Below are 24,323 nucleotides of genomic sequence, written 5' to 3'. Positions count from 1 at the left end.
AAATTTAGATAAATATTATCCATACTGGAAAAATATCATGATTTTACATCATCTCCAAGGAGCTGCATTATTACTTATCAGATAGAAATAACAAAGGTTGAAGAAATAGAAGTTTTAATTCTTAGTCCACTCAAATTAATGTTTAATTTTGTTACTAAGGAACATAGCACCAAAAATGCAGTCTACTTTGAGAAGATTCTCATGCTATTGATGTGATTCTATACAACTCTGGAGGCAATGTATACAATTGCAGAGTACCCTGGAAAGAAGGGAACCTCAAGGGTTTTTTTGGGTTTTTTTTTTTTTTTTTTTTTTTTTTTTTTTTTTTTTTTTTTGAGATGGAGTCTTGCTCTGTTGCCCAGGCTGGAGTGCAGTGGTGTGATCTCGGCTCACTGAAACCTCCATCTCCCGGGATCAAGTGATTCTCCTGCCTCAGCCTCCCAAGTAGCTGGGACTGCAGATGCGTGCCACCATGCCCAGCTAATTTTTGTATTTTTAGTAGAGACGGGGTTTTGCCATGTTGGCCAGGTTGGTCTTGAACTCCTGACCTCAAGTGATCCACCCGCCTCAGCCTCTCAAAGTGCTGGGATTACAGGCGTGAGCCACCATGCCCGACTGGAATCTCCATTGTGTTTAAATGCCTTGACCAAGGTGAAAGAACATTTACATATCATTTAAATATCATGGAGGTTCAGTTTCCACCACTGTACAACTGAGACCTGTCCCCATCCCCTAAAGCTGCTGTGAAGAAATAATGGCATAACAAACACAAAGTAATAATAATGGCATGTGGCACTTAGTACTAGATGTTCTATATATAGTATGTCTACCTCTGTAAAAAGTTATAGACAAAATTTATAACCCACCCTTGCTGGTAACATCTGAGTTTTTCCCTAAAATCCAAAAACCTTATACTTTCTTTCCTTTCTTACTCTCAAAATTTGCTCTGACTCAATAAACTCATTCACGTAAGATTCAATAAACTCATTGACATAAGATACACATGAGGAGAATTATGTCGATGTCAGCTTGCATATGAAGTCTAATAGTTTCAGAATGACTTCCTGGACAGCTGGGTTAAGAGGCAATTCTTGAAAGCAGGTGCACTGGGGAAGAAATCTGAGGTTGATCCTCAATGGCTTTCATGGAAGGGGACGCCTGAAGGTCACATATTTGCCATTTTTTCTGTGAAGGATAATGGTAAATGTTTCTCTATCTGTAGGCATTTAAGTATTTAAAATATGTAAAGCTTCAAGCCAAAAGAAGACCATTTTATGGCCAGGGGTGGTGGCTCATGCCTGTAATCCCAGCACTTTGGGAGGCCAAGCTGGGCAGATCAACTGAGGTCAGGAGTTTGAGACCAGCTTGGCCAACATGGCGAAATCCCATCTCTACTAAAAATGCAAAAATTAGCTGGGCTTGGTGGTGCGTGCCTGTAATCCCAGCTACTTGGGAGGCTGAGACTGGAGAATTGCTTGAACCCAGGAGGCGGAGATTGCAGTGAGCCAAGATCACACCATTGCACTCCAGCCTGGGTGCCAAGAGTGAAACTGCATCTTAAAAGAAAAAAAAAAAGACCATTTTATGTATCAGCCTGTGGGAGAGCATAAGAAAAAGTGGAAGGGGCTCCCTGATGCCTATAAAACCATTGAGTATGAGGGGTTTCCTACCTCCTGAGGGGCTTCAGCATCATCTATCCCATTGCCTGAGTCCAATCCCATATCCTTTACTCACAATAAAAACTCAATAAAAAAATGTCATCATTTGCTGCTAAACTTGAAACATATCTTTCGAGCAACACGGAAGAAAATCACTTGGGATCGTTATTCATTTACAACTATTCTAATTAGTTAAAATCTCCCTATCACCACAAGAAAAATGGAAAATACGAATTTCCTTCTTGCTCTGCCTAGACCATTGAACCGCAGACAGGGAACCCTGAGTTTATATAAAAATCACCTTAACTGCTTTAAATGCTTGATGGCCTAGAAAGTTTTATCAACAGTCAAATAAGTCAAACCCATTGTATTAGTCCGTTTTCATGTTGCTAATAAAGACCTACCAGAGACTGGGTAATTTATAAAGGAAAGAGGTTTAATGGACTCACAGTTCCACATGGCTCGGGAGGCCTCACAATCATGGCAGAAGATGAAGGAAGAGAAAAGGAACATCTTACATGGCAGCAGGTAAGAGGGCATGAGCAGGAGAACTCCCCTTTATAAAATCATCAGATCTCATGAGACTTACTCACTATCATGAGAATAGCATGGGAAAGAGCTACCCCCATAATTCAATTACTTCCCACTGGGTCCCTCCCATGACATGTGGGGATTATTACAATTCAAAGTGAGATTGGGTGGAAACACAGAGCCAAAACATATCACCCATTTTGATTGATTTCCTTTTGTTTTTTCACCTTTTCCACTGCCACTGAGATTTCCTTTTATTTTAAGTTTAGGATTTACTCTTCATTTTCTTCACTGATTTCACCAACTTGTCTTGCATTTCTGTTTTAAACCAATGTAACTGAGATAACCCCCAAACTGTTCCCTTACATGCAAAAATATAGCTTATCTTTACTGTCCCAAATGTACTGGGAATCAAATCTAACCCATACTTTTCAAACCGCGAATGTGAAAACATAATTTTAAAATATATAAAAATGGCATATTTCTGATTTTATGGTTTAGCCTCAAAGCTGTAACTTGGACTAGTCATTTTCCTCTGTGCTATGTCTTATTTTTTAACCTAAAATATAGCCTTCTCTTTAGCCACAATCCCTAATCACCTTCCATCCTATGGGCCCAAGTCAAATGTATGGATTAAATAACAGAAATTTCTTTCTGAAGGAAAAACCTTTGGATCTTTCTTAGTATTTGTCCCAAATTCCCTTCCTTTCTCTCACCATAATGCTTTTATTCCCTATAAATTCAGCACATATATGAATTCCTTTTTATTTCCCTGAGATTCCAAGTCAATCATGGAACAAAGATTGTTTAGGACAAAAGCACTTTTAAATGTTCCACAAGCAGAGGCCAACTGTGTAGAAGCTCACAAGTGGTATGTGTTGGGGAGAGAAGGGAATCCTCTGATTGCTGGGCCTTTTCCTTCCAGTCTGTACTGAGGAGAACAGCAGGCAACGAGCATCACCAAACTGACCTAGTTCAAGAACCTGTCTCATCTTATCAAGCTCTTTCTTTTCATAGCCACTTTTCTAGTTGAGTGTCAGCCACTCATATCACAGTGTGTAGTTATTCACATAAGATGATTTCTTTCCTGAACAAAAGAGAAAAGTTAATCTTGAAGCTGAAGGACAGAAAGAAAAGGTAATTATTGAAGAATAGGACTTAAAGTGAAAGAAGTCCTAGGAAACACAGTATTAGTTGGGTGCTGTTGGGAGCCAGAAATAAGCAAAAGGAGAGTTTGGGATGGATTTGGGGCTGTGGCAACACAAGGTGACACCCAAACACAAATAGGACATGAAGCTTTGCTCTGCTAGAGCCCCAGTGGTTACAACCATCTTTGTCTTACTGGAAACAGTATCCATAGCTAATTAATCTCAGGCACTGAAGCCAAACTGCTTAGAAGCAAGTCATCTCTACCACTTACTGTTTTTTTTTTTTTTGAGATGGAGTCTCTGACTCCCAGGATGGAGTACAATGGTGTGATCTCAGCTCACTGCAACCTCCGCCTCCCAGGTTCAAGCAATTCTCCTGCCTCAGCCTCCTGAGTTGCTGGGACTACAGGCCCACGCCACCATGCCCAGCTAATTTTTGTATTTTTAGTGGAGATGGGGTTTCAATATATTGGCCAGGCTGGTTTCGAACTCCTGATGCAGGTGATCCACCCGCCTTGGCCTCCCAAAGTGCTGGGATTACAGGCATGAGCCACTGCACCAGACCCCCACTAGTTACTGTTATTTTAACCTCTCATAGTCTTAGTTTCCTCATCTGCAGAAACAGGTTGCACAGGAGTTTAGCTTACAGACTGCTGAATGTACATGAGATAATCCGCAAAGGGTTAACACAGTGCCAAGCACATAGCAAATGCTCTGTTCATATCAGCTCTTCCAGCCAAGACCCACAGTAACACTCACAAATGTGTTAGTCTCTGAAGGCCTGGCCCATATGTGGAAAACAACTTCCATGGTAAATAACTTCCATGGAAATGGACAAAGTGGATTCCTTTTACCCCCACCTGCTCACTTTATTCTTCACCTATCTACTTTATTCTCTCACACCATTCTGCAATACAAAACATTTTGCTGTCCTTTCAGATCTAACAGATCCTTTGGAATATCCTTTAGACATTTATTCCAAGTGTGAAAACAATTTTTTTCAGTGGTATAATTTGGATGTTATTTATACTTTCTTGAAAATTTTCTTTTTTTTTCCTTCCCCTCTCTCTCTCTCCTTTTTCCCTTTCCTCCTTTCTTTCTCATTCTTTCTTCCTTCCCTTCTTTGTTCCCCCCTCCCTTCCTTCTTTCCTTCTTTTCCCTCAAATAGGACTGAAGACTCGATTCCAGTAGAGTTATTTCCATATAGGCAGGAATTCTCAGCACGATTGTCCAAGGAAAGGTTTCTATTAGGAGCTTTAAAAAGATTTCCATGTGTTGACCCCATGTTGATGCTGACATGGCATTCAGCATTTTCTTTCACCTTAACAGACATGTCAAATATCCTCTGTCTTTATAACGTATCTTAAATGCCATTAAGACCATTCTGAAACCGAGTTTATTCTAGTTTCTTCACCTTCTCTGTGCAGAAGCAGTTTCAGAACCATCTCTCCCACTTCCTCCTGCTACCCATGACTTTTCCTGCCATTTCTTCTCTGAGTGCTCTTGGCAGGCTTCTGAGAAGGCCCAGCACTGAGGGGTAACACCTAAGATTATTTTAAAAGTACAGTGGAAGCTGCTGAAGTCAGCTATCAGGTCTGGATGACTTTTTCAGAAGCAGCAATGCGTGCTGGTGGGGAGGCATCCACACTGCCTACCGTAGCTCCCTTCTCCCTGGTTGGCTGTGTTTCCCCTCTGGGGAATTGCCAGTAGTGTGTGGCCAATGTTTCTGTATTAAAAAAATTAGCAACTAAGTGCCCTTCTCCAGACGAAAGAATAACTTGAATTTTATCCATTATTTACTTTATTATGTCAAATACTCTTTCTCCCCATTCCAATAGATTTACAGCATAAAAATTTCCATCCCTAGAACTAGCCTGGTGACCTACCCAGAGAAATGTTAACTTCTTTGTTGCAAACTATTTTTTTGTTGTTTACACGAGTTTTGCTCTGTCATCTAGGCTGGAGTGCAGTGGTGTAATCTCGGCTCACTGCAACCTCCACCTCCTGGGTTCAAGCGATTCTCCTGCCTCAGCCTCTCAAGTAGCTGTGATTACAGGCATGTGCCATAACGCCCAGCTAATTTTTGTATTTTTGGTAGAGATGGGGTTTCGCCATGTTGGCCAGGCTGGTCTCGAACTCCTGACCTCAAGTAATCCACCCACCTCAGCCTCCCAAAGTGCTGGGATTACAGGCCTCAGCCACTGCGCCTGGCCTGTTGCAAACTTTTGAAACACTAGGGAAAGCATGAAGGCTATTTTTGATGGAACTCAAACTGGTATACTCTTCTAAATGCTTTGCATGTATTAATGTAACCATCACCACAATCCTATGAGACAGACAGTGTCATTTATGTTTTTTAAATGAATGGAACATGCTGAAGAGTGAAGTAATTTTCCCAAGGTTACACAGCTCGTATGTCACAGAGCTGAGATGTTAACACAGTCTGGCTCTAGAATCTATCCCTTATTTGCTACCTTATATTTTTCTTCACAATTAAATAAGCTTGTGGCTTCTAAGTTACATTATGAACAATCAGCTATGTTAAAATCTTGTTCTCACTCATATGTGGGGGCTTAAAAAGTCAATCTCATGTAAGAAGATAGAGGAATGATAGAAACTAGAGGCTGGGAAGGGTGTGTGTAGGGGGGTACAGGGAATAGGGTGGAGATAAAGAGAGGCTGGTTAATGGGTACAAACATAGTTAGAAGGAATAAGTTCTAGTATTCAATAGCAGAGTAGGTTGACTATAGTTAACAACAGTGTGTTGATATTTCAAAAGAGCTGGACGAGAGGACATGAAATGTTCCAAACACATAGAAATAACAAAAGATTTGAGATGATGACACTCCAAATACCCTGACTTGATCATTACACAGTCTGCATGTCACAAAATATCACATGTACCCCACCAACATGTACAAATACCATGTATCAATAATAATTAAAAATAAACAAAAAATCAAAAAATACATTTCCTTCTTAGTATTGCTATAATAACTATGTTAAAAGCTATGCAAACAACAATAATCCTGAGGAAAAATTTTATTACATTTCTCAACTGGGTAACAGTCATTTGGCTACTGTCATGATAGCTGAGATCGAAAGATTTGAGAATGTGACAACAAACTCTTTAAAAATTAAATAGCCTCCCACACAGCCAGGTGCCTGTCTCCTTGCTCCTTCTGGATTTTTTTGAAAGACCAGAGATTGGACTAGATGACCACTCTTGCCCTCTAAGCACCATACATTCACAGCTTGAAAAACCAGTGTCTGAAAAGATAAATAACGATTCCAGCCAGTAAATAGTGTGAAGAAAGTGAAACAATATCATGATCACAACTTCATAGAAAAGGAGAAACGTAGGGGGATAATGTTTTGTTCGTTCGTTCGTTCGTTCGTTCGTTTGTTTTCAAGTTTCTGGCCATCTCAGACTTTCCTATCTTCAAACAGATATACTTCTTGGCTACCTCCACTATTTCACCCTTCAGTTAGTTCATCATTTCTGAAAAACATCTACTACAAACCAGGAGAGTTCCAGGTTTTGCTAGGTGTCACACTTTGAAAACTAGGGGAGGCCTCTTTAACAAAATCAATGCAGACTTACAAATATAAAACTGGGAACAGGTCTAGAAAAGGCCTGGGCGGCTGAGAGTCCTAAAGCTAAGCAAGGGCCTGAAGCTACAAGGAATATGAGTTCCTGAAGTGAGCAATTCAATCCCTACTCACAGCCTTAACTCCAGTCAGTCTGTAGGAGATTTTACTTTAGGCACTGAGATGGCAAAGAGTTAATTATAGATATAGCAGGTTTTCAGGATCAGAGGAGTAAAATAAATTATAATCTTATAATCTTGGAATTTAAGAGTTCATCAGTGATGTCCTATTTTCTTAACTCTTATCCTTCCTTTTAATTTTTGTCCTATTTATCACTGCCATATGATTAAATGTATCTATGATGTTTTAATTTGCTTACATATTTTCCTTTTCTTTCAAAAATCCATAGAAACAAGTTTAACGATCAAAGTACAAATTCTGAGCAAAGGTTTCTATTTCTATTTAGTGATAAATGTCATTCTAACTACTTTAAAAATTAAGAAGTGTATTTTGGTGGCCATTTGAGTTCTATTTTGTGAGCGATCATAGCTATAGCAGAAGGATTAAGTAGATAGTCATTAACACTTGTACTTTGAATGATACCTCATATATGAAAGACGATGAATGAAAATTTTCCCTTTAAATGTCTGAAGGGACTCAGATCAGATTCATACCAAACATAAGGCTTTCAGATGACAAAACTGGACTCAGGGAGGGGGAATGGCATGCTGAGGCCACAGGCTGCTCTACAGTCTTCATACCACACCACCTTGTGTGCTTTCATGATTTGTTAGTGTTAAAATGCATTTTATTATATTTAGCTGGATATTTCCAGCAGCACTGCCTAGCGACACTTTTATATACTCATTTTATACACCCATTATCATGCTGCCAAATTTATAGCACCCAGAACTAGATGTACTACAGGAGCTACCCGAGTCCTTTGGTGATCTCAATTAGTGCCCTGGCCCATCAGTCATGACACAGTTCCTATGGTTCTTTGGAGACTTTGTGACACTAAACTAATTATCTTTAACTTTTTCCTCTGTCCTAAATTTTCAGTTAGTTCCTAGTCGTGATGTCCCTTTGTCTCTTTCCTCAAAAATATCTCCTATTTGTCCCTTCTCTTCATTTCTAGTTTAGAACTTAATTATATGTCAGAATTACTGTAAGAGCCTCTTCACTTGTTCCCTTGCTCTCATTCTCTCTCTAGTCTAATAAGTTCCTCACGTGTATAAACTTTGGGTCTCAAGGTATTTGTTTGGAAAGATGGAAACGGATAAGAATGCATAAAACAAGAGATTCTCTGTCAAATAAGCTTGGGAAATGCTCACATCATATTGCCTCTTAGTGGTTTTATAATACACTGTAGCATAACAAAGGTGCTAAGGAGACCTGTTTTAAAGAATTCTACAAAGCCTTATCTGTCCATAGAAATCTTTGTGGAATAGTTATCAGCATCTCACAGGTAAATTCAGTATGGAAAACTCTCTCCTTAATCTTCATAGAACATTCATGTATCATGCTTCTTGGGCAATTAAAAAAAAAACCCATCCAAAGTTCACTAGCGCTTCCAGTACCAGGTCCAAATTCACTAGGCCAGCACTCCAGGCGCAGCCCCCACCCCGCCCCCACCCCCGCCCCGGCCTTATGCCATCTAACTTCATCAGCGCCTCTCTTAGAGGGAATGGGTTACTGAGTCAGTCCTCTTGTCTTCTGAGCAAGCAGGATTATTCCTTAGAGTGGACACCCAGTTCTGTCGCTCTGGATTTCCAAACTCATAGCATGCTGGTCCTTACTTTCACACCAACATTTACTCAGAGACCGTATCTTGCACTGTTAACTGAATTGTTCATCTCAGCTATCTCTCCCCAGCTAACTAAGTTTCCAGAGGCAGAGAACTCCTTTGCTGTCTGCCCCCTTGACACCCAAGTGTGCTTTGATGACTTCACCATGCAAACGGACAACACTTAGTAGACATATGTTGGCTGAATAAATGAATGAACGAATGAATGAATAAGCTTTGTTAAATATCCTTGGCTTTGCAGATTCCTGAATCCAGGTCACCTGAACATATGAGGGATTAACATATGAGCTTATCAGATCTAGTCTCATTTCTTTTATTTTTTATTTTTATTTATTTATTTATTTATTTATTTTTTGAGACAGTCTCGCTCTGTTGCCCAGGCTGGAGTGCATGGGTGCAATCAAGGCTCACTGCAGTCTCCGCCTCCTGGGCTCAAGCAATCCTCCCGCTTCAGCCTCCTGGGTAGCTGGGACCACAAGCATGTGTCACCATGCCTGGTTAATTTTTTAAAAACTTTTTGTAGAGATGGGGTCTCACTATGTTGCCCAGGCTGGTCTTGGACTCCTAGGCTCAAGCAATCCTCCTGCCTTGGCCTCCCAAAGTGCTGGGATTCTAAGCATGATCCACCACACCCAGTCTAGTGTCATTTCTCACACAACATCGGTGATGTGGAAAAAGTGAACAAAAAGAAGCATTTTATAGAGTATCTATCGACCTCACCAGACAGCAGGATGAGACTATGTGAGTCAGGACTTCACCAACAGTGAAGTGGAAAATATATGCATATGCAACACTATGCTAAAACTTTCTTCATTGATTACAAAAATACTTAATTCCCAGCAATCCATTTTCAACAGATACTTATTAACATCAGCTAACTTTGATAAATTGACCATGACGTCAATAATAATGCAAGTTCAAATCTTAAATTCTTATTTTCCTAATAACAAGTTTCTTATTTTATATTCTAGCATGGGTAATTTTTTCTCCTCCACGTAGAATAAAATTAAACAGGTTCATAAAATATTCATCAGCTTACATATAAATCATAGCTATGTATGCCTCTGAGTTTAAATTAGTTTTCTTTTTAGCCTGGGATGACTAGTATTTGCTGCTGATATTTCTCTCAAGCGGTTTCTCTTTTTTTTTTTGAAACAGTCTTACTCTGTCGCCCAGGCTGGAGTGCAGTGGTGCAGTCTTGGCTCACTGCAACCTCTGCCTCCTGGGTTCAAGCGATTCTCCTGCCTCAGCCTCCCGAGTAGCAGGGATTACAGGCGCATGTCACCATGCCCAGCTAATTTCTTGTTTTTAGTAGAGACAGGGTTGGCCAGGCTGGTTGCGAACTCCTGACCTCAGGTGATCCATCTCCCTCGGCGTTCCAAAGTGCTAGGATTACAGGTGGGAGCCACCGTGCCTGGCCTTTTTATAAAAAAATGTTCTATTATTTGATCTATAGTCTGAAATGTCTGATTTCTTATATACACATACCTCCAATTGCACACGATGCAAAATAACTGATTTAGGCACTTCATTTATATAATCACGTTCCCTAGGATCCATGTCTGTATTATATAGTCCCTACTGATGATATGTAGCAGTAGCAGGCTGCTGGACTTTGCTTAAACAATTCTTCTGATGCCCATAGTGATGACTTCAAACAAAAGGCAACGCCAAAGGTGGCCCATCCTACTTCTGTCCCCACATGATCTCAAGATATTTGAGCTGTAGTTGGTAAAGGAAGCAGATTGGGTAACACTGGACTAGACCAGGATTTCAAGGTCCACCTCTGTTGATAACCAGCTGGCCGGCCCTAGATAGGCCTCAGAGCCCCAAGAGGTCTGAATTTTATTTGGAGTTTGAGATGATTAAACTGGATGTGGTAAACTGTTGTGACTCTATTAAGAAAAATCCTTATTCCATTAAAAGGGCCTCTAGAAGACATTTGGTTAATCAGGAACTAAAATTAGATTGAACTACAACTAGCTTCCTAGCTGCTAAGTTTCAGCCACATTCCTGGTGCTTAGGCAGTATCAGGTCCAGGTTTACTGGGAATCACGTTGCTAGTGTCACTTCAGAAGGAATTACAGGAATAGCCTTTCCTGGGCTGTGGCCTTTTCTAAGGACATGCATTTATTATATTTATAAGAGTTTTAAAAAGAGACTGGACTGAATCCATTTAACATAGGAAATCTAATACTAAGTGTTAAAAGGTCCATTTAGTTTTTGCCTTAGAAAAGCAGTCATTGGAAAATCTGAAGCCAATGTAACAGGCCCTTGGTTCAATAACAGTAATTTTACTCGGTAGCATTTTGTCAAAAAGAAAAGCCAGAACTTACCTGTACGTTAGCATGGACAGACCCAGGTACTTGATACCTCAACTCATGGGCTGTTGTTTGAGACTTTGGAAGCAGAAAAGGATAAGAAAGGGACCGATATTTTGATTTCATAATCTAAAATAAAGAAAAAGGGATAAAAAATGTTCAAATGAGAAAAAAGATTCATTCTCCCTACTTTGTGATTATAAAATAAATTTATGGCAGGGTGCAGTGGCTCACATCTGTAATCCCAGCACTTTAGGAGGCCAAGGAGTGGGGATCACCTGAGGTCAGGAGTTCAAGATCAGCCTGGCCAACATGGTGAAACCCCCATCTCTACTAAAAATGCAAAAATTAGCCAGGCATGGTGGCGGGCACCTATAATCCCAGCAACTCAGGAGGCTGAGTCAGGAGAATCACTTGAACCTGGGAGGCAGGGGTTGCAGTGAGTTGAGATTTCACCATTGCACTCCAGCCTGGGTGACAAGAGTGAAGAGTGAATCTCCATCTCAAAAAAAAAAAAAAAAAAAAAAAAAGAAATTCAGGTTAATTTGAAAAAGAAAAAGAAAAATGTTAATGGACATTTCTAAGTAAAGGGCTACAGATTATTTGTGTTTGTTTTCTATTTCTCATAGTCCTGTTTTTACCTTTTGTAGGGGACATATTGTTTTATATTTATAAAGACAGGTTAAATATAATCTGTAGTTATAGACGTTTATAATTGCAAAAATGAGACTATTGTTTTATAAACTAATTTTTTACTGATTATGTTCTAGATATCTTGCCACAGCAATATAGTGGGATATGATTATTTTTAATAACTTCATAGTAAAATGGTATAAAAGAATCATTTGTTTAACAAATTCCTATTAGTAAGGATTTCTGTTATTTCTAATTTTATTTGAATTATTAGAAGCCATATCAAAATAAATTACCTTATTGGATTACGGCTTTAGTTTGAATACCTGGAAATAGTTTTTCTGGATCAAAGTCTTTAAAAATGACTTATTGGTGTTGTACAAATTTATCCTCCCTGGGGCAGCGTGTATGAGCACACCACAAAAACCACCCCAAACCTAACTACAGGTATTAGCAGAGATTTTTATCTTTGCCAGTACAGTAGGTTAAAAGTAACACCCCATTTGTTTATTAATCCATCTCCCCTAAATTTTTGTTAAAAAATTTCCATTAGAATGTCCACTAAATTTTTATAATCTTCATGTGATTGAAAAACAAAGTGAGAGTCTAAGTGGCTGATAAAACTAAATTCTTTTTCAAAATGACCAAGGGGAATCATGCCTCATTATTACTTCAAGTAAATAAAGTGAAACTTTAAAAACACCTGAATATGTACCTTCTTTCTTTTTTTTTTTTTTTTTGAGACCAAGTTTCGCTCTGTCGCCCATGCTGGAGTGCAATGGCGTTCTCTCGGCTCACTGCAATCTCAGCATCCTGGGTTCAAGTGATTCTCCTGCCTCAGCCTCCAGAGCAGCTGAGATTACAGGCACCCACCACCACGCCCAGCTAATTTTTGTATTTTAGTAGAGATGGGGTTTCACCATGTTGGTCAGGCCAGTCTCGAACTCCTGACTTCAGGTGATCCACCCGCCTAGGCCTCCAAAGTGCTGGGATTACGGTCGTGAGCCACCGAGCCCAACCTGAATGATACGTACTTAACTTATGAATGTTAGGTTTGAATGTTAGGTCAAGTTCTTACAAGTAATGAGGACACAATCTGGAGAAAAGGAAAATGGCCCCGCCTTCTTAATATGGCTTGGTTTGCTCAGAACCAGCTCTCAGAATCCTGTACCAATATAAACCCATTGCAATTCCAGGATTGGACAGGACTTTAAAGCTCAAGCCCTCTCATCTAAACAAGGTTCCCATCCCACTATAACAGCCCTGCAAATGACTACCGAGCCCGGGCTACTAAATGCTTGGTCAACACTGTGTCCAAGATATTAACAAAATTAAAATCAGGACCCACACAGCAGCACCTATCCCTAGGCACTCTGAATTGTCTATGGTGTGGACATTCAGAAATGTTTCCCTCTTTTTTTGCCCAGATGCCCAGGCATCCTGACATCAATGCAGCCAACAGCAGAGCGGTGACATAGTTGTGGCCACGACAATCTCTTCTTGCCAACAGCCTCCTCTGGACCTCTTCTCTAGTTAGGCCTGCCTCTCTTCATGTGGATAAATCATGATAGCAATATCCAAGTACTTTCGTGAAGTTCCAGCGCTGGATGAAGTGACGTGCCACATCACGAGCCGCCTTCCCGTGGACTGCAGAGGCAATGTCATGCCAGGGCATCCGGGGCGTGGAGTACCTGTCAATGAAATCTGCCCAGGTGCACCAGGCAAGGATCAGTCATTAACTTCGGTGCTGGGGCAGAGGCTCTCTGACTCCAACTACGATACTAAAAGGAAACGTGGGTTAGTGCTCACTAGGTATATATTTCTTGGCTTGCACAGAACAACATTTTTATAATCAAGGGAAACAGATTTCACATGCAGGGACATAGCCTCCCAGGCACCTCCCCAAATATGTTTCCATTTCACTTAGGATTAGATAATCACTAGACATGGCAAGATGTGAGTTGGTACAAATTATCTAAGGCTGTGTGTTTGATGTTATATTTTTAATTTTTTATCCTGTTGAAACAATGGCAGGCAATGCCATCTCTATCTCCTCTTAAACATATAAACCCAGTGATAATCTGAAAATATGCCATTCTCATTTTGAAAATGCAGGAAATAAGCAGAATAGAAGATGATCAAAGGGAGCCTACCATTTCCTGAAAAAGTACTGATTATTACCCCAAAAATGTGCCTATAACAAATCTGGAGGTTTCAGACAGTTCAGCTCTATTTTGTGTTCTTTTCTTATTATAACTGAAAAAAAGAATCCTTAAGCACATGACTAATGACTAAATCAAGTCTCCAAAGTTTTAAAAAATTTTCAAAAATAAACAGAAGCAAAACAAAAGTCATTTAGATCATGCACGTGTGTACTTGTTGAGATGCTCAAAGGTAAAAGACAAAATATAACCAGCACCCCACCATCATAATACTCACCAGCAAAAGGTTTATCAAGTTGAACCCAGTCTTTGAAGACGAAATTGCAGTAGTCCTTTCCATGCCAGAATCTGGTTTCCCCATGCAACTCTCCCACACCTGTCTGTAAACTGCGGAGGGACCCAGCATCTGTGAATGCAGCAAGACCCCCTCAGGGACTGTGGTTCAGGGGGATCCCAGAAAGGGAGGCTCAACTCTCATTTATTAAACACCTAAAAGCTTCTTAATTGCTTAAGACATCACTAGGGTGGCATATGTCCATTGTATTAGAGGCTGTGAGCTGACAAGGTTTTACAGTCCTTACAAGTTTACTTTTAGTGGGCAATTAGGGCTATAACAAGATTCATCATCAAACAATGAAATTTGACCTCAGGCAGTTGAGTAACTTATTCCCACCACCTACCAGATCACTGGAAGAACTGATCACAGAATTAACTGTGAATAAAGAACTCACAAGGTGGCACTATGAGAGAGCAGTAAAGCTGTTGGGGGGCTTTGGGGGGTAGGGGGTAGGGGCGGGGGGAGGTGGAGAAACCTGAGATGCAGAGGCAATAAAGATACCATGCCACTTCTTTTTCCTCAACTAACATGGTGCACACCTGATGCATAATTCTTTTGCATTGAAGCAAGAACTTCAAATTTACAGATAGTCCATGTTCCAGCCCTGGAATTAACTAGCTAAGTGACACTGAGCTTCAACTTTTTAGATCATAAGTCCATTATGCATCAAATGAAGAATTTGGCCTAGATAACAGCTAAAATCTGTTGCGCTTTAACATTTATATACTTCAAATCATAGATGGCATTTATAAAAAATATGGCAACAACAGATGAAAGCTTATGATATAGGTACAAAAGCAGCAATCTATTGTAGAATTTTACAAAGAACTATGCTGAGACCATTGACTTAAGGCTAAATACGAAGACAATGAAGTAAAAAGATTAGCAGAATTACAAATCACAAATGCAGCGCTTGGCACAAAAGAGGCATTTAACAAATAGACACTGAATGCAAAAATATGTGTTCAATGAATAAATGGTACTGCTTGCAGTAGCCAGTGAGAGGGCTGCACTGGTCCGGCCACCAACACACTGTCCCAGGACTGTCTTTGTAAAATGCACTCTTTGCTTAAAACCCTGGAAGGTTCACATGCTGCCTACAGGAAGTTCAAGTCCTAAGGGCTTACTATGCATAGAAGGCTCTTCCCAAACTGGTGCCAAACTCTTTCTAGTCCTTGTTTTTCCCCGCCCAACCCCAGGCCCCATGTAAAGCACATGTTTCACTGTATTTTAACAGGTGTGGTCTGCCATGTCTCCATGCAGTCGGCACATTATTACTTCTCCCTGAAATGCTCCTTTCTCCCTCTTGGCCTGATATCCTAATCATCCTTCAAGAGCCACATTAGCTGTCACCTGCTCTAGAGAGACCTCCCAGCTCCCTGTAAGGAAGAGGCAGTCACTAGCACTGCTGTCATCCCATTAACAACTGCCCCAACACCTTTAACTCTGTGACGCAATTGTATCAGGTTCCCACCCTCCATCAATGCCTCACCAGTCTATAAACTCTTTGGGAGTTGGAACCAAATCTCCTCACTGCCAGTACCTCCAAGCATCCAGGCAATCAATAAATATTTGCAGAACAAATGTTTTTATGTAATCACCACACACAATGCTAATACTCTATCTCAAACTGAATCATTAACCTTCTAAAGGCTGTTGAAATTTTCTATAGAAGAAAAATGACTTAAAATGCCATAGATTAACAAAATGAAATCATGTTAAAAATAGACTTCTATTGACTTCTCCCAGTGATTTATTTTCCTGCTTTATGAGACTGAAAGGCCAAAGTGCAGGTAGGCCTGTTTGCTCATCTACAGGCTCTTTGTTGTTAACATAGCATTTTGTAAAAAGAAAACTAGAGGGTGAGAAAAGAAACAAAAGGGACCAAAAATGAGATAAATAATATTTCAAATTTCAAATATAGAAAATATATATACAATTTGCTTTCATCAGTTGCAAAACTCTAAGCTAAGGCTTTATATAAACACACATACACTCATTTAAAAATTAACTTTCACCTAACAACTAGTTATGATAAGGAAAATAAAGGAAATTCTTAGTCTCAGGAAATTATCTTGGTACTAATTGAATTCAACCTGCTCATAATTCAAATTTGTTTTTGTTTTTGGTCATGGCCTAAAAACTATTCCACAAAAATTAGGGTCCTTCTCAGTACAAATGAACTCTTAAGGCAATAGAGCCAAATACTAGTTCCTGTGAAAACACAGCTCAGAATTGCATGAGCATGGATGAGCAGGTCGAGAGGCCTTCTGATGTCAACAATGCTGATCCAAGGGGGTCTCATTAGGTTGCTATCTGGTTCCCAAATGATTTCATAATTGCACCTGCCTTATCTTTTGGCACAGATTTGTCATGCCAATCTTCTGCATCCTCCTCTGTCAATGGCTCAGATTCTGGCTGCTAAAGTTTATGAGAAAGGGGTCTTCTTGCTCCTTGCCTGGTGTCCTCTGGTCTTGCCACATCCTCCTCCTTTTCTCCTTTTGTTTTCATCTCTTGCCTTCCAGGTCTCCATTGTTCTACCATTTCTTCAGCCTACACCTCTTGTTCTTCTTTCCTAGCTCCTCCTCACTAACAAGGTTTCCCCTTTCTCCTGTCTTTTTCTTTTCCTTTTTTTTTCTTTCTCTCTCTCTCTCTCTTTTTTTTTTTTTCTTTTTGAGACTGGAGTGCAGTGGCATGATCTCCGCTTACAGCAACCTCCACCTCCCAGGTTCAAGTGTTCAAGCAATTATCCTGCCTCAGCCTCCCGAGTAGCTGGGATTACAGGCACACGCCACCACGCCCAACTAATTATTGTATTTTTAGTAGAGACAGGGTTTCACGTGTTGGCCAGGCTGGTCTCGAACTCCTGACCTTGTGATCCGCCCGTCTCAGCCTCCCAAAGTGCTGGGATTACAGGTGTGAGCCACTGCGCCTGGCCTCTCCCATCTTTTTCGATACATGTGCACCTGCAAGTTTGGCCTCTGTTTTGGACTCCAGATCTAAGGTCACTTCCAGTGCCTCACTTGACATTGTTTACCTAGCTCCCATCAGAACTTTAAAATTATGTCTGACACTAAAATCATTATCATTCCATAAAATCAAGTCTTTCCTTGAGATTTCTGCTCTCTGCGTGTAGGAACTCAAGCTCAAACCTCAGAATCATCTTTGGCTCCTTTATTCTTCACGGACTTCTCCACCCACCTTCCCATGGCTTCCCAGACCATGATGCCTTTGGAAAAAGGTTCTCCCATTTATTTCATTCTTGAACTCACTGACACAACCTTGTCAGACTCCCTGTGTCTCTACTATAAACGCTATAAAGCCTCACCCTTAATTGCTCCCTGCCCCTAGGGATTTTCCAACATTCAATGGAAGAGGTGCAATGTCTCAGTCTGATTTTCAAAGTCCTCCGTAAACTGGTACAGATATATCCCACCGCTCAACCTGCACAAATTAGCCCTTAACCACAATTCCAAAACGCCAAAAGTTCTAACAATTCAAATGTTTTTTCATAGCTGATTTTCACAGCTCATTTCATAGCTCCCAGGTCAGCAAAACCTGGCCTGAACCGACAAGAGGTTATTTATTATCTTTATCGATCCCACTTGGTGTTGCACAAACATAAATGGTTTGCCTACATTCCAGGTATTTCCTGGATGCTGCTGGGAGGGTAACATAGTAGAGGGTATAGGTATTGTATTACCTTTCTAAAATCCAGAACTTTCTGATTTCTGAAATCTAATTCCAAAGATTTTGTATGAGAGATTATAGACCTATATGTATCTACCACATCCTACACTCAGGTCTGAGATAAATACTTTTGCATTTCCTTTAACTGTGTCTTAAGATGTAGTATCTACCTAAAATGCCTGTTTTTCTACCTTTTTAGTCTCTGCCTACTGAATTTCTACGTATGTTCGAGGCCAGTTCCAATACAGGCACTCAACAAGTTATATTTTAAAAAATATTTTGGTTTTCAAAATTTTTTGGGATTTAGAATTGTTGTTAAGGGTTTGTAGACCTGTATGTCATCTGTGGATCAATGATGACTCTTGCAGTAGGAGTATCTTCCCTCAATGAATGACTAAAATATTAGGTTTTTTTTTTTTTTTTTTTTTTTGAGACGGAGTCTTGCTCTGTCGCCCAGGCTGGAGTGCAGTGGCCGGATCTCAGCTCACTGCAAGCTCCGCCTCCTGGGTTCACGCCATTCTCCTGCCTCAGCCTCCTGAGTAGCTGGGACTACAGGCGCCCGCCACCTCGCCCGGCTAGTTTTTTTTTTTTTTTTTTTTTTAGTAGAGACGGGGTTTCACCGTGTTAGCCAGGATGGTCTCGATCCCCTGACCTCGTGATCCGCCCGTCTCGGCCTCCCAAAGTGCTGGGATTACAGGCTTGAGCCACCGTGCCCGGCCTAAAATATTAGGTTTGTAAAATATTTAAAACTCATGCTCACCTATTAGATAATAAGCTATTTAACAGCACAAGATGAATCTTATACATCCTATCCATTGCATTCCTAAGAACAGTTTAGAAACAGCTTAATATTATCCCTTATGACTAGATACTCAAATGTGAAAAGCCTGTCTCAACTAAATTGCAAAAATAATTTTTCCCTCACTTACCTATTTAATATTGCTTAAAAGGAAAACATCAGCACACAGTTGCTGAACAGCATTAGGAGAAACACCTAATGTAGATGACGGGTTGATGGGTGCAGCAAACCACCGTGGCACGTGTATACCTATGTAACAAACCTGCATGTTCTACACCTGTATCCCAGAACTTAAAGTATAATAAATAAGTAAATAAGAGGAATAAAATTCAACACTTTAAAAATAGTATCAAGCAAAATTCTCCCTCTTACAACATAATTCTGAATGAAAAAAAAAAAGTGAAAATGGCTGAGTGAGTTTGAAAAACATGTATTACAGATATGATTCCTAACCACGTTTTCAGTGTAGTTTTTCTATATAAAAACCCATAGTGATATTCACTCCACACTGATTTCTGTATGACACCAGGGAGGTTTAATAGGACCCCAATTCAACATGGTCATGTGCAGTCAAGTGAAATTGATATTGCAGAGAGGCTAACTCTCTTTGCATTCTCAGGACAAGGAAGTCATTAACTCAAGTTCATATTCAGTTTTAAATTTCTAACGAAGAGTCACTCCATGCTTAATTTGTTTTATAAGGCAACCTGAGTTTTTAAGGTATTACATGATTTAAATCTAGTGCCTTGCTCTTTAAACTTCCTTCATTATTTTTAGTAGAACTTTACTTATTTATTTTTTTTGAAAACAAGTTCAGAAGGACTCCAATATTTAAAACAGCTACAAGTGGGATTGTTCTGGTTGAAGAGGTACCAAGAGCAGTGGGAGGGTCCTGGGGTTTACCTACTTCAATGTTCTCCTCAAAGCCTTTTAGAAACTCCAGGATCCAAGGAATCGAGTTTGGAAAGCACTGCTCTAGAGGGACCCCACTATCCTTTGGCTTTTTTTTGAGGTAAACGAATTGTTTTCATTTTAAAAAATTAAATTTGTATTTAAATTTGATTATAAAAGTAAAATGAAAACAGTAGCAACAATGTGGGAAACAAATAAATCACCTCAAGCTCCATTTTCCTAACAAACATAGCATCATTGAACGTCCTTTGTCAACTGCCTTCAGGAACATATTTTGACACAGTGGCAATTGTCCTCAAACTTTCCTTGCTCTTCCCATAACCATCTCAATTCAGTTCATGGAAACTCCATCTTTCCAGTGGGGCCAAAGATTTGGAGTCCTTTCACATCTCATATCTAGTTCATCAGCAAATGCTGTCAGCTCGACCCTCAAAATATATTCATAACCTGCACAGTCACCATTTGCCACCCTGGTCTGCTCTGAAGAATAATCCTTGGAAAATGTAAGTCAGCCCTTGCCTACCCTTTGCTCAAGACCATGCGATGACTTCCTGTCTCACTCAAGGTCAAAATCTTATAGTGGTCTTCAAGACCTCACATAATCCACCCCGGCCTACCTCTCTGATTCTGTTCTTATCATCCTCTCCTAGCCCACCTCACTACAGCCGTATTCCTGGAACACACCTGTCCCCTCTGCCTCATGGCCTTTCATACTTGCTATTCCTTCTGTCAGAAACACCCTCTCTCAGACAGTTTCTTATCCTCATTCTTCTCCTCCTTTAGATATCAGTTAAAAACTAACCTCATGAGACACGTATTCTCCGACCAGCCTTTACAAAATAGTAACTTCTCCTGTGCCCTTCCTCCCTTATCATGCTCAACTATTCTCCATAATTATCACCACCTGATATAATGTGTTTGCCCCTCTATTTGTACACACAGTTCTCATCCTTACCACCCAACTAGTTAACTGCACTTCATCTGCTTTATTCACTACACCTCTAGAACCCAGAATAGTGATTGGTATATAATAGAAACTCAATAAATACTTATTTAATTAAATAAATAAATCTTCTATGTTTATTTTTGTATCCCCAATTACAGTTTTAATCATTGCCCAGTTCCATCAAAGAGATGAACCATTTGTTACCATTCATTATGTTCTTCACCATTTCCCTACTCTTTGATGTTTAGATTGTTCTCTCTCTCTCTCTCTCTCTCTCTCTCTCTCTGTCTCTCAACAATGCTGCACTAGACATATATTCAGTTTATCAGTGAGAGGTTGTAAACAGATGTCAAGGGTACTTTTCATCAGCAACAGAAAACCATACACATGTATGATCAGTGTCTCAGATCACCCCTGTGGATATCACCCCTCTCAACCTGCAGTAGGTGTGAGTTACTTACTGGACTGAGCACTTCACTCACATCTTTTCCACTTGCTCTCAATCCTATTGTCAGCAACACTATCAGTCATAATTCAGATCCATAATCTTCAGGGTTGGCAATCTCATTTCCTCCACTTCATTTTTAACTTCAGTAATAAAGCAGCAAAGTTACACATTGAAATGATAAGGCACTACCTGGAGCTGTTTCCAACCCTTTACCTCTAATATCTGCCACTGCATGGACTCCTGGCTTCCTGGATTTCCCAGAGGCCTCCTACTTCCCAGGACTTTGAAGCTTTGTCAAGCACAGGAATTAATGGGAGTTGTCCCCGAATCCACACACACATCCAGTACTAGCTGTATGCTAAATAAGAATGTCTCCCCATATTTGTTCTCCATTTTTATTTTTATTTTTTATTTTTATTTTTTTTTTGAGACGGAGTCTCGCTCTGTCGCCCAGGCTGGAGTGCAGTGGCCGGATCTCAGCTCACCACAAGCTCCACCTCCCGGGTTTACGATGTTCTCCTGCCTCAGCCTCCCGAGTAGCTGGGACTACAGGCGCCTACCACCTCGCCCGGCTAGTTTTTTTGTATTTTTTTAGTAGAGACGGGGTTTCACCGTGTTAGCCAGGATGGTCTCGATCTCCTGACCTTGTGATCCACCCATCTCGGCCTCCCAAAGTGCTGGGATTACAGGCTTGAGCCATTTATTTTTATTTTTTAAAAATTTAAAAATTATTTTTGTGTGTGTGAGAGAGGGTCTCCCTCTGTCACCCAGGCTGGAGTGCAGTGGCATGATCTCAGCTCACTGCAATCTCTGTCTTGCAGGCTCCAGCAATTCTCCCGCCTCAGCTTCTGGAAAAGCTGGGACGAGAGATGCACACCACCACGCTCAGCTAATTTTTTGTAGAGATGGGGTTTCACTACGTTGCCCAAGATGGTCTTGAATTCCTGGGCTCAAGCAATCCTCCTGCCTCTGCCTCCCAAAGTGCTGGGATTACAGGTGTGAGTCACTGTCCCTGGCCTCTTCTCCATTTTTAAATGTATATTGATGCTGTTATGATTTATAAAACATAAATTTATTTAACAGTTACATTGAAGTTTTAGTTCATTGTGTGTAGTTGATTACTGCATTTTTTAAAATGCAGGGTAGCTGGACCAAACTTGTCCAACCCACAGCCTGTGGGCCACATGCAGCACGGGATGGCTTTGAATGTGGCCCAACACAAATTCACAAACTTTCTTAAAACATTATAATTTTTTTGCAACTTTTTTTTAGCTCATCAGCTATCATTAGTGTTAGTATATTTTATGTGTGGCCCAAGACAATTCTTCTTCTTCCAATGTGGCCCAGGGAAGCCAAAAGATTGGACACCCCTGCTCTAGGTGAAAGAATGCTGGGAATCCCTACTCAAAGTCCAGCATAAGTTTTCTGGTTCATTAGCACCTGCAAGCCACAGGTGACTCACATTCAGGCATGTGTGCTAGACTGTAACTCTCACCTGCTAAACAGTACATGAGAGCCCTGGCCTTAGGTTCTAGCCAAAAAAGTATAACATAGTGATCTTCATTTCTGCTAAATCACAAGTCTTAATCATGGGCACTGGGAGGATGATAAATTGGAACTCCATTGGATAGGACATGTATCACCTCCAACCCTGAATGTCTTCATCTGTAAAAAGAAGATGACAATATTACTACTAAGCACTGCAAGTACTCAGGGCAGTGATGGATACAGTCTGCATAAAATAAACGTTAGCCTATGATTTTACTAGCGTCATTTATTATGATTACTTATCTCCATATCTGACCAGTGGCCAAATCCTTCTTTATTCCCACCACAAGTGAAACTCATTAGTCATTCATTAATTCCTCAAGTATCTGGAGTATCTTCTTACCAACAGCTATCAGATTGTGATTTCTGAAAATTCACATAGCATGACACAACACATCCACCCAAAGGCCTTCAGGATTTTTAACTGACCAGGTGCGGTGGCTCACACCTGTAATCCCAGCACTTTGGGAGGCTGAGGTGGGCAGATTGCTTGAGGTCAGGGGTTCAACACAAGCCTGGCCAACATGGCAAAACCCCATCTCTACTAAAAGTACAAAAATTAGCCAGGCACGGTCATGCCCACCTGTAATCCCAGCTAGGGATTACTCAGGAGGCTGAGGCAGGAGAATCGCTAAAACCCGGGAGGCAGAGGTTGCAGTGAGCCGAGATGGCCCTACTGCACTGCAGCCTGGGTGACAGAGCAAGACTCTATCTCAAAAAAAAAAAAAAAAAAATTCACCGAATAAAATTCCAATCCAAATGTGAATGTCATATATCTTCCTAGTCTTATATCAAAAACTGCATCTTGGCCGAATAATGCATTTTACACGATCTGAAAACAGTTGCTGCTTTCCCATTCCAGCACCTTTGCTCAACTCACCTCCCTCACTTGCAATGACTTCCTATCACCTACCCCAATTACTTCCAGGCCTAACCCAAATGTCCCCTCCTCAAAAAGTCTTGTTGGACCATCAGAGAGGAATTCCTTCCACCTTCCATAGAACATCCACAACACTATTGAATTGCATGTGCCATGCATTTTCTCTTATTAGGTCTGTTTTGTCTTTGCTGCTATAAGTTCTTAGGGAGTAGGGATCTTGGATACTACAGGACGCTTTGCATAGAGCAGACTCTCAATAATATATGTAGCAACAAAACTGCAAACAGAAAGCCAATCTGGAAACACATTCACTATGCCCATGCAGCAGACAGCACAACCAAAGCTCAAGCCTAAGGGAGTTCTGCCACTTCACAAATCACTTACCAGCATTAGGTCTAGTGAGTCCTTGCTCAGACTCACTGGATGAGCGAAAGAGTTTGAAGTGGGGTTTTAAACCATGGATTAAATTGTGATGACTTCTATAGTGATTAAAACAACCTAGAGAAATTGAGAATTTTTTTTTTTACAAAGAAATACAGATATCAAATTTTCTAAACTGGAAAGCAAGGTTGATCATTTTTAAAACCAGACAGGGCTATAACATCAGTTATAAGATTCTGTGCAACAGAAAATTGTAGGGTTTTACAATGGATTTCAAAGGAATAGTAAATTTACAAGATGTAGAAAGTCTGATGCTTGAAGATATTAACTTGATATATTTCTGGATAGGATGATAAATGTAATTTCTTCTAAGAAAAGTTTATAAAGTACATCTAATACCTTTTTCCTTTATGGCTTGGTGTATTTTAGAAGCCCTTTGTCATTCTGCTACCATTAGAAGCAGTAATCGTGGTCGTTATTACTTTTGTGTGGATAAAACAATAAATCTGCTCTAAAATGAGGCAAACAAAG

The 24,323-nt window shown here is 40.3% G+C and overlaps 1 protein-coding gene across 5 annotated transcripts in view; it reads right to left on the bottom strand.

Moving 5' to 3' along the window:
* PLD1 (phospholipase D1) overlaps positions 1-24,323 on the bottom strand; it is a 212,015-nt gene that overhangs the window by 59,580 nt on the left and 128,112 nt on the right. For 3 of the 5 annotated variants that reach the window (XM_007972100.3, XM_007972101.3, XM_007972099.3), the window contains exons 16-19: positions 23,796-23,909; positions 14,129-14,257; positions 13,275-13,393; positions 11,072-11,185 (exon numbers count right to left, since the gene is read on the bottom strand). In XM_007972100.3, the coding sequence (XP_007970291.3) occupies positions 11,072-11,185; positions 13,275-13,393; positions 14,129-14,257; positions 23,796-23,909 (476 nt within the window). The remainder of the gene's footprint in view (positions 1-11,071; positions 11,186-13,274; positions 13,394-14,128; positions 14,258-23,795; positions 23,910-24,323) is intronic. The other 2 variants (XM_073023463.1, XM_007972102.3) reach the window with 1 other exon arrangement.

The sequence above is a fragment of the Chlorocebus sabaeus genome, chromosome 15, assembly GCF_047675955.1.
Source record: "Chlorocebus sabaeus isolate Y175 chromosome 15, mChlSab1.0.hap1, whole genome shotgun sequence".
NCBI classification, from domain to species: Eukaryota; Metazoa; Chordata; class Mammalia; order Primates; family Cercopithecidae; genus Chlorocebus; species Chlorocebus sabaeus.
Note: the sequence above shows the minus strand (reverse complement) of the source record. Positions and strands in the feature narration are given on the sequence as shown.